The sequence below is a fragment of the Trachurus trachurus genome (assembly GCF_905171665.1).
Source record: "Trachurus trachurus genome assembly, chromosome: 11".
Lineage (NCBI taxonomy): Eukaryota > Metazoa > Chordata > Actinopteri > Carangiformes > Carangidae > Trachurus > Trachurus trachurus.
In genome coordinates this window covers 6,553,130-6,565,648 of record NC_139904.1, presented here as the reverse complement: position 1 = coordinate 6,565,648, position 12,519 = coordinate 6,553,130, and the positions used below count along the sequence as shown (strand labels likewise).

Here is a 12,519-nt window from a genome sequence, read left to right as displayed (position 1 = left end):
CACACACATATTCTGACATGGTGTAAACTAGCTCCAGCTGGGGTTACCCACCACCCGCTCCCCCCTCACCCCACACTTCCCCGTGCTAACTGTCCTCCCCTGTGCAGCTCAGTCGGGAGGGAACACGACTAAATGCCAGAAATTTCAGCAGAACTGGACCAAATAGTTGTCGCTCAACATTTAAAGAGACACGGGACTCCTGAGCGGTGGAGTAGAAAGTTTAGAAACCCCCCCAACGCTGCAAAGAGCTGGATCAAAGCTCGGCAGCACGGCCGCTCCGGCTTCATCCAACACAACTACTGTGTCTGCACCAGGGAAACAGGTCAAGTGTGACTTCCTTGTAGCTGCAATAACAGACTCACCTGTGTGTTACTCTACATCCACACACTGAAGACACCAACAGGGAGTTTCTTGACCACTTTGAGTGGAGTGACATTATATTTTGCTGGACTGCATTACGGTTGTGTGTTACTTTGCATTATATCAGCTAGCAAGCCGGCACATAACAGCCATAACAGTGTTTCCGCTAGGATTTTTTTAAGGAGTGGCGGCACGGTGAAAATATTCCCTCTAAGCACAATTTTAGTTTTATTAAAATAGGCAATTTCGGGGCGGTGCGTGAAAGCAGCCACCCCATGTAGAGGCTGCAGTCCTCACCGCAGGCGGCCCCGGTTCAAATCCCACGTCGGGCAGCCCTTTCCTGCATGTCATTTCCCTCTCTCTGCCTCCCCCTTTCCTGTCTATCTCTACTGTGTGCTATCGAATTAAGGCAAAAAGCCCCACAAAAAACAAAAAACTACTAAAATAGGCAATTTCCACATGTCATTTTATTTAAAAAACAAAAAAACAAACAGATTCTTATTTTTTAATGAACGTGCAGGCCAGGCCTATGTGGAACAAAACATTTTCTTTTTTCAAGCGGAACTAAACTTGTCGCATTTGATTCACTGACTCTGACACAGCTGCACCGCGCAGTACAACAACAATAACGGGAGAGGTCGGACATGTCCAAACAAGCAAATCTTAAAAACTATTTTCTGAAACCAAACAGGTCTAAGTAGAAGGATTATTCTGAGACTCAGATTTAATCTGAAATCATGAGACAGAGGGGTTAATAGTCTTGACATGACATAGACATGTTGATAGAACGAACAATTTCGTTGTTGTCGTGTGTGTGACGTACAGCTGCTGATACGAGCAGAGTTTTTTTAATTGCCCCTTTATTCAGTTGCGGCGGAGCGCAAAAGTGTTCTAAACGCACAACCTTTTTTTCAACCGATCCGCGGACCACTTGCGTGCCGATCCGTGGAGAGCGATCCAAACGGATCACAGATCAACAACGATCCATTGCACCACTAAAAAAGATTATGAATTGACATGCCTTGATATCATTCTTATAGCCTGTATGTCATCTATCATTTTAAGCTCATTCGGATATTTGAAAACCTGCCGCTCACGTTGCCCGGTTCCAATTTTTTCTAGCGTAAACCCTGGTCTTCAGGCAGCTACAGTACGTTGTGTGCGTGTTTGTGATGATGACACCAGCAGCAAACTTCAGACACAGTGAAACCCAATCCAGTATCGGTAGCATTTCTGATAACTGCATCAGTATTGATTTTAAATGACCCCCCCCCCCCCCCCCCCCCCAAAAGAAAAGCAAAAAACCTAAAAAACAAACATGTATCAAATATTTCAATCACTCATGGAGGCCAGAAAGATTATACACAACAACACAGATTTAGCTTTAACCACAGAAACCTCAGAGAAATTTAAAAAGACAAATCACTGATACACAACAACTGGCATGTACGTGGGAATTAAATCTGTGATCTTTGTAGGACGTATTACACTAAAATATTAGATCAAAGTCTCCAACTATATGACTGAGTGAATCTTAAAGTCAGTTTCCTTGTGAAAACATTTCATTTCAAGACTTCTACACAGATCTAAGATCAGAGTGGCAGCTAAGGGAAAACCAGAGCGAGGTGCTAACAGTGTGTGTGGGTGTGTCCACAACACACACCAGCTCGGTTTTGAAGGGAGGAGGGAGTTGTCCAGCAAGTGGAGAGTCATGATTATTCAAAACAGGTATTGACACAGTCACACCTTACAGTTCAAATACAAGGTAGAAGTTCAATTGAATCTATTATCTCTTTAATATCTTGGCAGCGTGAACTCAGTAAATAAACCACTGAACACCAGCAGCTTCAGTGCTGAGTTATCTGCGGTATATTTGTAATCAGAGGGAGCGGATTAGACAACAGTCTGACACCATTTGGCTTTTTTCCATCAGGTTATTTGATGAATTACACACTGAGCACGAGGGAGAAAATCAAACCTAGAGGCCACTGAGTAAAATGCGCAGTATCACTCTTACTGTGTGTTGTCAAACACACTGTAAGCAGACAGACAGGTCTAACACTCCTGATGATTTTTGGAAATATTTCCTTTGGCTACGTCAGTAATATTTTCCATACTCAGCTGCCATGGGGCAAAGACACACAACCAAGTGTTTCTGAGCCACTTCTACACTTCTGGATCCTACAGCTGCTGGTCAATTAATCTATCATTTTTTGACACAGAAATAATCTGCAAAAATAATTTTTAAAGAACAGGATGATCTCTGGGAAACTGTGAGCCTGATGTTTTAACATTTTTTGACAAAAGCATTAATAATCCAAGCAGCCCGGTAGAAGAAGTAGTAAACATTATTGCACGTACTGTAGTGTCCCCACATCTGTTTCGTTGACAAACACACAACAACACGCACAAAGCAAATACAACACAGACTCCAAACTGTTTGCAGGTGATAAGGGGACAAGCAAAGGAGTGGGTGTGGCCAACCTGAGAGAGAGAGAGAGACAGAGAGAGAGAGAGACAAAGAGAGAGAGAGAGAGAGAGATGAGGAAAGACACGGGTGTGTGGACACACTAAGCTGGAGACAGTAAATCATCGGTGTCCACAGTGGAAATGTGTTTTCCTGTGGATATCACCGTCTGCTGCCGGCTGCTCAGGGACACTGAGACTTGGACTTGATCTCGTCTCTGTGTGGTTTTATGGATCACAGGGACGGCTCTCTACATGTTTTGGATACGAGGAACTCGCACAGTTTGACACCTGAACGCTCCCACAGAGTCAGACAGGTAAGACTAAAAAAGACTGAGACAAACTAAACTGTGGGTGTGTCGCTGAAATAAACCATTCATGCATCATGTGGTTTCATCACATTTACACCAACAGGTCCTCCTTCAAGTCTGTACACATTTATAACCACAGTTCTTCATGCAAATATGATGGTGTCACTGTGTAACTATAATATTTCTTGCATCAAATGTGCAAATGTGTGTGTTTAGACCGAACTTTAACAGCATACATCCAGAGTCTGTGTGTGTGTGTGTTGTGAGACCGGCTGACTTTCTGTTGTGCATGCAGGTATGTGTTGTTGTGGGTGAGTTACTGGTGCATGTCGGTGTGAGAACGATGCAGACAAACCAGTTCAGTCACATCCTGCAGAGTGAAGGAAGATTTCTGCTCTGTAGAGAAAAATGCTCACTACATACCAGCGTGAATGTGAAAGGAGTGTCAAAGTGAACATGTCACACTGAGAGTGCACTCCATAATTACATTTCTTTTTTCTATCTTTGAGAGGCGTCATTATCACACAACGCATCGTGTCACATGTACCTGTGAATTTGTCATCTTCGCTCTGTTGCTAATGAAACCACTGTTACGTCACCACGGTGGCCAGTAGTGTACTTTACACTCGTTTAGCTGTTTGGTGAAACAGACCTTCGAATGACAGAGAAGCACAAGGTAGGACTGAGAACAATCTATAAGTATTATTGAACCGACAACTTATTATCTCTCTCTCTCAAAGAACTGGTTTCACCCGAAACTCATTTAACACTTGCTAAATAACCAAACAGCTCAGTGGAACAAAGGAAGAAATCATCCTAAAATAAAAAAATAGCCAATTCAATGTTTAATCCTGAAACAACAGTTGACTAATTACAATTCAATAGTCAACAAAAGTTGAACTTCAATTTTAAATCAGGGTTTTCACTTTACTTGGATAATAAAATATAATAGGTGGAGGAGGCTTCTTACAGCCTGGTCCTGTGACCTCAGGTATCAGGGTTTTCATGCTACCAGGCCAACAGCAATATCACACGTTGGTGTATTTGTTAAACAAATGAGACGGACAGGAGGACGACCGCATGTGTGGCTCCACTCAGGCAGTGTTTTCCCGTGGCATCCAGGAAGCAGCGAGCGGTGTTTGTCGGTCCTAGACGAGCGTCTCTGCTTTGAAACCCCTGATTTGAATATGGGATCCACTCGCTGCGTAAAGACATGGGCTCGTTTGAAAAGTAGAAATTGCACAAGTTTAAAATCTGCTCTGAGGAAGTTAGCGCCCACTTCCCCTGTGGTTTCTCCATGGGTGACATTTTAATCCATGCCACTTCCCTTTATTATTATTATAATGTCCTGTCTCTGAGTTATTGCCTTTCTCTCATCTTCTCCTTTGTTACATCACCAACAGGCATGAGCGATATCCAAATTATAGCACCACACACAGCCATAGTGCAGCTGAATCGCCGAGATACACAGTGTGACAGTGTAGCGTGGGTTACAAAAATCTGAAATACACAGTTGTTTTTCTGTTTCAGGTTTAAGTAACGCTGCCAATAAAAAGCTGTTTGAGACTATGACACTTCATTTGTTTCCCTCTGAGCTGAGGGACTTTTCCAGGAACATGTGCTGCAGGTTTAATGTAGCTGTCATGACTCAGCCTTTTTAAAAGAAAGACTCTAAAACTTTCACTACACATCAGCAACTCCCTATCAAGGTTATTATAGTTTTAAAATGTCCATTAGTTTTTTTTGTTTTTTTTAGTTTTTCAGTTTGCTTTTCTTTTTCAGTTTAGTTTTAATTTTTGAGGAATTGACTGGTTTTTACTTAGTCTTAGTTTTTCAGGTATTAGGAGAAAGCCTCTGAAGATGAACTTCCAAATTTGTGGGATTTTTCCCGTTTAGTTGCATCCCATAAATGTTCCCATCAGTCCTCATCACGTTACATTCACTCTTATCTACCTGTGGGTCGTACTTCAAGTCGTCCCATATTGAGCTGTGTTGTGTTCTTCCTGCAACTTTAGACATCTCTAAGAAAACTAAAAATAAGCTGGTGTTATCTGCAATTCAGTTCAGTTTTGGAAAACATTGTAATTTTTGTTTTTATATCAGTTTACTAAATTATTTTTTCCACTTCTAGTTTTAGTTTTATTTAAAGCAGAAGTGAGTGATCCGGTCGGTTTCGCTAATGCTGCGTTCCAGGCAGGCTTTTGAAATCATAAATTACAGCTTCAAGTCACAACTTACGACTTTGTAGCGTTCCAGGCAACCCACTCGTGTTTTTCCGACCTGTGTTACCGGTGAAAGTCACTATAACGGCCACTCGTAACTTCCGACCCGTGAACTCGTACCAGTACGTCTTTTTGTACAGTCTATGTACCAGATCGAACTGGTACGACTTCACGGGTCGGAAAAATACGAGTTTCCTTGAACGCACCATAACAGTCCTCGTCCCTACGTCGCCACATTCACGGCGTCCCTTGGCTGCACACACAGCCCTGCATGCCGTTCTCTCTCCTCATCGGATAAAAACTGTAGGATACGCTAAATGTTTTCTCTTCGGCTCAGAGCAGAGCAGAGGGACTGACAGACCCGTGATTCAGACCAAACACTCTATGTAAGTGATTGCTGTCGGAAGATATAACTATTTAAGACTTATATTAACACAAATATATCACTTACTTCTGCTTTAACTATATAACCCTGCTCCCTATATAGAAATGTTCACCCAAAACTAGAATATTATACAGTTTAATTATCAATTATGATAAATGAATAATAGCTTGAAAGAAAAAAAATAGTTAAGATGAAATGTTTGTCTATATATGTGACTCTGTATATGTGTATATGTGTGATTTTAATGTGCTGCTGAATGCCAGTCTGTCCCTCCAGGGCTCCACACAGCCGACTGATGTAACACTGATCTCCTCCTCTTTATTATGTGTGGCGCTAATAGCAGGTTCACTATACACATAGAGAACCGGTCATTCAACATTCACCCTGTGAGCCCATATTAAAAAAAAAAGGTCATGGTCTCAATGTTCTGTGTATAAATAGCCACAGTACGGTAGATTATTGCACTATTTTCTAAAAGTTGATCTTTATCTGCTGTCGACTGGGCTGTTAACCTCAGGAACAGCCTCTATATAGAGTTATCAGATGCTGTGTGGCTCTGTCTCAGCTTAGAGGATTTCAGACGGCTGCTGAGCACAGGTAATACTGATCTCCTCCTCCAGCTGATCGTAATGTGGATCTGTGTGTGTGTTCCCCTCTCCCTCTCCAGCATGTCATCCAACTCCTCGGCCGATAATCTGTGTGCACCGGACGACACCCTCTGTAGTAAGGACACAACTCCTCAACTCCTCTCCCGTCCTGTCCCTCCTCATCAGCCTCATGTCTCTTGTCTGTCACTTCCTCTGTTCCTCTATGATGGGTTTTTCTGCTGAGGTCATGCTGACAGCTACATGATTTTATTGAAAAGCAAAGTGAAGAGTTTGGGTCAATGTCGTTTTTTTTTTTAAATAATCTCATATATTTTGATATTTCCTGCCTCGTGCATCATTTTTACCCAGCTGCTGAGCTTGACTTTTCATCCTACTGCTTTCTTCCCTGTACACTGTACCCTGGCATGTGACAAATACAACTTTGAACAGTTGCACTACTGTTTATATCTGACACATAAAATACAATAATATAACCATCTATTATATTAGATATTAAATCCTAGGTGTAAAATGTAATAATATCTTGGTATTTATCAACCACAAAGTAGATCAATATCTTTATCTATGTAATTACAAAGCTTTGGCGGTGTACAATGTCTAGACTTGGCTAAATATTGCAACATCAATGTCACATGAAGTGTGATTTCACAATCTGAATCTGGTTTCTGTTAACTCACTGGTACTTATAGGAAATATTTGCATGCTTACAATTAATTATTATATTTGTATAATAACTACAGATCTTTTATTCCACATTACTGAACATTACTACTTAATCATTTGTGGATCGTACCAGTTTAAGACACCTCAGTCTGTTTTCCCATTGTTCTTAGAAGACAGTGGGAAAACTGTGGTTTATTGTTCAAGCCTTTAATAAAACTGACATTAAATGATTTATATACGACGTGACATCTTACAACACCCTCGCCACTCCTCCACCTCTGAATGTGATACAGAACATGTACACAAACCAGAGGATTTACATTCCAGTTTCTTTCTTAACCCGACTGGATTCACTTCAGGATTCGATCAACAGAGGGTGTGTGAAATGATGGGTGACTTCTGCTCCAGTTGACGTCGTTAGCGTGCCATTGTACCAGTGTTGTACAAGGGTGTGTGTGCACGTCTACCCAGAGTGTTGCCTTAAACTGGTTGTAAGTGAACTGACAAGACAGAGGACAGACAGATTTGATATGAGAGATTGGAAAACTAAATAAGTGAAAGAAAAAAAAAGAAAAAATGAAAACAAAATTATCCAGTTTTAGTTAAATACTTCAATAATTGGTAAATAAAAACTTTCAGTGGTCTCTTTTTATCTTCTTTTTTTTGTTCGTTTGTTTTTGGCAGTTGGACTGCTTTTTATTTTCAAATTAAGTTAAGTTAATGGTTAAAGAAGTCCTCAAAACCTTTACTTATTTTTTATTTTTTTTAGGTGTTTTTATCTTCATCAGCCAAGTAAGGCAGACCAAGTGAGAAGTATAATAACATAATGACAAGCCGAAGCCATTATGATAAATGCTGCCCACAGGCTTTGGATTTGTGCCGACTCATTATAATACTGATAAAAAGCAGAATAAGAGGAACTAGATGATAGAAACACCTGTTTGTCCAAGTGACTACAACATAATATTAATGATGATTTCCTGCGATGTTTTGACAGGAAACAGGCCGTTGCATCATTCTTTAGGTTACTGATAGTTCCCTGCAAATACTGATAAGTCACCTCCTCATTTATCAACATATCAACACCGGAGTAAACGGAGTATGATGTAATGTTAAGACAGAACATCCTGTCAACACTTCTGAGGTGCAACCATCTTAACAGCCAATATATTTGTCCTGTCAAAATGCCCCCAAGCAGAACACTGAAACCAAAGCTCAAGCACGGCAAAAACAGGAGGTTGTGTGTGTGTGTGTGTGTGTGTGTGTGTGTCAACGTCCAGCTGAGACATAAATGCATACACACACACATCTTTGAGCCCTCCTGGTGCCTCAGTAATCAGATCACCCAGTCTCTTTACTCCTGCTACACCGTCAGCCTGCTACTGCACAATGTTAAAAATGCAGTGTGTTTTCTTGGAGCTGACATTTACACACGACCTTCTTCTTCTTCTGTCTCTGTCTCTATCAGTTGTAAAGACGTATCAGCAGGCCGTGATCATCGTCCCTACGCTCCTCCTCTTTGCCACCCTCGCCACCTTAGTGACCCTGTTGCTGCTGAGGTACTGTCCTGGGCGGAAGCGGACGCAGGTCACGGCTACTCAAAACTACAACGGCTCATCGCACAGACACACGCACAGACAGCGACACACGCAAAGACACACGCAGAGACACAGCCACCACAGGAATCACTTACACGGCATCGATGGTGAGCACAATCATACAAGTCTGCACTCTGCATCATTTAGTTTCATTGTTGCTCAATTTCCCAAGATGTTTTACTCTGTTTTCCGTCTCAACAGCGCCCCCTGGGATAAACCCACTGGAAGGTGAGGAGCTTCCCATGACAGTTCAACCGGTGCAGGCTCAGAACGTCAAGCCGACCAGGGCTGCACCGCCACAGACGTCCACAGAGAGGCAGCGTGGAGCCTTCAGTCAGATCACAGCACTGCCGCTGGCCTTCTCCATCAAACCCAATGAAGCAGTCAACATGTACAGAGCGCGAATGGACAACAGGGACGTCGTCCTCAGGGTGCTCAAAGGTAAACTAAGCCTCCCAAGGCCAGAATGCAAACACAGAGCTCTAACCTCACACTGTGTGACCACTAAAGACCATATCAGAGCTTCCACAGAATCTAATTCCCACATTCAAAAGCTAGAAATGATTTGATGACGCAGAGCTGTATTGTTGTGACTTGACCAATTTAAAATGTGTGGCTGAGTCTGTATGAAATAGATCTAAATATACAGTGGTGCCAAATTATGAAACAGGAAGTTTGTTGAAAAAGAAAAGAGAGAGAGAGAGAGCAAGAGAACAGCTACTCGCTAGTGTGTGTTCCTGGTAAAATAAAAATGTTAAAGTTGTTGTGTTGTCTGACCTTTTGCAGAAACAGCAAGTGGCAGTGAGAAGCAGCACTTCTTGGGTTTTGCCTCCTTCGTGTCTGGACTGGGGCCACACCCCTTCATACCTGCGCTGCTGGGTGTAGTTTCAGTGCAGCCACCCCTGATGACGGTGGTGGAGGAGCTGCAGCACGGAGACCTGCTGGGGTTCCTGTGGAGATGTAGACAGGTACGGTGATCGATTACTTCCTGAAACCAAGATGGATTGCTGTGTGTTGTTGTGTATACATCACGTTCCTCTAAGGGGCAGTACAGGTTGTTATTATGGTGAATAATCCTATTGCTGCTGACAGGACAGACTGATGAGGTAGTGCGACTAAAAGCAGAGTTACATTTTTTACATTTTCCTTGTTCTTCTTCGTCACTAAAGGACAACCCAGGTTTCGAGTCTACATGCGACATGACAGAGAAGAGGATCTTCACCATGGCAGGACAAGTGGCCTCTGCTCTGGTTGGTTAAATTTGATCTCACTATTCTCGGGGGGGGAAAAAAGCTTTATCATGCCATATATTGTTTATATTATATAGGCTAATGTCTTGAATTTCCTTCCTTCCATTGTTGAATTTTTCTGTTACTCTTTTATTACCCCGTGTTTATCTAAACATCTAGGACTATCTACACACTCAAAGCTGCATCCATGGCAATGTAGCGGCTCGCAGCGTTCTGGTTGGTGGAGACCTGACAGCCAAGTTGTGGGGATTTGGCCCCGCCTACTGCAGGAGGACACAGGCCGGTTCACCGGGGGAAGTGGAGGACATGGAGATGAGGAAGTGGCAGGCGCCTGAAGTGCTGGCCAGGAGACTCATCAGTCAGAGCAGCGACATGTGAGAGAAAAACTGATCTACCGGACTTGATGTTTGTCATAAAAGACAGTGTTTTACATAACTATTTGTACAGTGCAAAAGAAAAGAAACATAAAAATGTGCTGATGGTCCAAACATCAGACCAGGTTGGGCAGCGAAGGCTTGAATGTGTTTTAATCTGCCACTTAATTTCTGATGCACAATTTGAATGTTTCAAAATACAAATTCATGTTGATTCCAGTATTTCCATCTTAACACTGAGGGCCTAAAGTGCATTTCCATACTGAATTTTTACCCATATATATTTGACAGATGGTCCTTTGGTATCCTGCTCTTTGAAATGGTCACACTGGGTAAGTGTTTCTTCAACTCTACAAAAAAAATACCCCTGAAAGAAGCTGTTTGACTTAGTGAGTCACAGAATTTGACTATTTAAGAGATTTAATTTTTATTCAAATACGAAATACTCAGTTCCTTTAAATGACAGAGTTAAATTGGGCCCAAGAACCACTGCAGTAAATTCTTGAAATTCATTATTAATTTTTCATTAACTTCTGTAACTTAGGCATTACCCTTGTGCAGGATATTAAATAGACTTTGGCCTTATGTTTAATATTCCCATGTGTGCAGGTGACCCACCGTTTGCTGATCTCATGGCAACTGAACTTCTGCAGTATCTACAAAGAGGAAAGCACCTCAGACGTCCGGCCAACTGCTCCAACTCACTGTAAGAGCAGAGAAACAGCAAACTGAATTCATACTGTTGTTGAAGATGAACAGCTACATGGTTTGCAGCTAAAGAACTGTTCAAAAATATCTGTCTTAGCACAAAATTTTACATAGTGTTTAAAATAGGAAATAGTTTGGGAAAGCAGTGAGCTCCTGGTAAAGCTGCAGGTTAACCTGGTGCAATATTATTTTTCATTTAAAAGTATTTTTTAGTATTTAATTCCCATTCCAACTTAAGTTGTGCACATAGCCTGTGTTTCCTTTAGTTATTTCCTACATTTTTACCTTCTCTTTCTTATTGTAGTCATATTTATTTTAGTACCCATTTCTTCCAGATTTTTTTTTTAATCTATGAAAGATGTTTAACTTTTAAATTAAACAGAATAAACCTGCAAATAATGGCAAAGTCCAGTACATTCTGTGTTGTTTATGAATGAGACCAGTTCACTTTCAAAATATTATTAGCTTTAAATTGTGTTTGTTAAACAGGAAAGAAGTGTGTTCTTGGTCAAGCAGCTAGTTAATCTGGTTCAATATATTTTCGATTTCAAGCACTTTTACATAAATGATGTAGCCTACATTATGTACAATGTCTATGTATTTATTTATTATCTAGTTTATTATAATAGCCATATTTCTTTTAGTATCTATTTATTCCTGTTTTTTCCCCTGTATAACTTAATTGAGCTACTGACAGACTGACACTTGTAATTTTTCCCATTGAAAGATGTATATAGTAGATAGTTACTAGATATATAGATATATATGTATAGTAGATAATAGTAGAACCTACACAGGAACTAAAATCTAAAACAATGAATCTGCATTTCCAACTACCGGTAGCTCAAGAAGCTAACGTTAAACATTAGCTTCCTGTGTTTTCAACTGTCTTTACTTTATCTAAAATTTAAATGGAGTAAAGACAGTTGAAAACACAGGAAGCTTATTTTTGACTGTTGGACTAGGATACAAAAAAATGTGCTAAATGTCAGTTCACATTTAGCTAAGTCCAAGTGAAACGGTTTAAAAGAAAGAAAGAAAAAAGTTAACCGTTTAAAAAAAAAAACGGTTTTAAGCTAACGTTAGTTCCAACGGCTAACCTTCGTCGCTCATCGACAAACCGTACTGAAAATCTGCAAACTAGGTTTCCAAACTTGTCACAGATGATAAAAATGTGTGTTTAAAATAAATAAATAAATAAATAAATACCTTTCTACCGCTTTCTCCGCAGACATGCCATCATTAGGTCCTGCTGTCACTGGAACCCCCAGCAACGACTCTCCATGTCGGAGCTGATTAGGAAACTTCAGGCGGGAGAGAAATCAGCCAATGGGAGGACAGTTCTCAGAGTGTCTGAGCCACTCAACTTCGAGAGATACCTGAGGGAGGCGGGATATGGAGAGGCCTACAACTATGCCGTGCTCTGATTGGCCGAGACCGGCATCACTCAGAGCGAATGGCGAAAGAACTTTAAAATGAACATTGTTTATGAAGCATTTTTTGTTTGTTTTGCACTTGATTGCACTGACACTAGACATTATAAAGCACATCCACTTTATATGTTAAAAGAGTAA

General features: G+C 41.1%; 1 protein-coding gene across 1 annotated transcript; it reads left to right on the top strand.

Annotated features, from left to right (window-relative positions):
- Nucleotides 1–6,412: 6,412 nt before the first annotated feature.
- Nucleotides 6,413–12,372, top strand: styk1a (serine/threonine/tyrosine kinase 1a; the record flags this gene model as incomplete). Its single annotated transcript, XM_083981990.1, has 9 exons — nt 6,413–6,467; nt 8,484–8,720; nt 8,815–9,054; nt 9,400–9,581; nt 9,783–9,863; nt 10,023–10,237; nt 10,529–10,569; nt 10,847–10,943; nt 12,177–12,372. 9 exons carry the CDS (start codon nt 6,413–6,415, stop codon nt 12,370–12,372), a joined length of 1,344 nt encoding a protein of 447 aa, XP_083838116.1.
- Nucleotides 12,373–12,519: the final 147 nt, after the last annotated feature.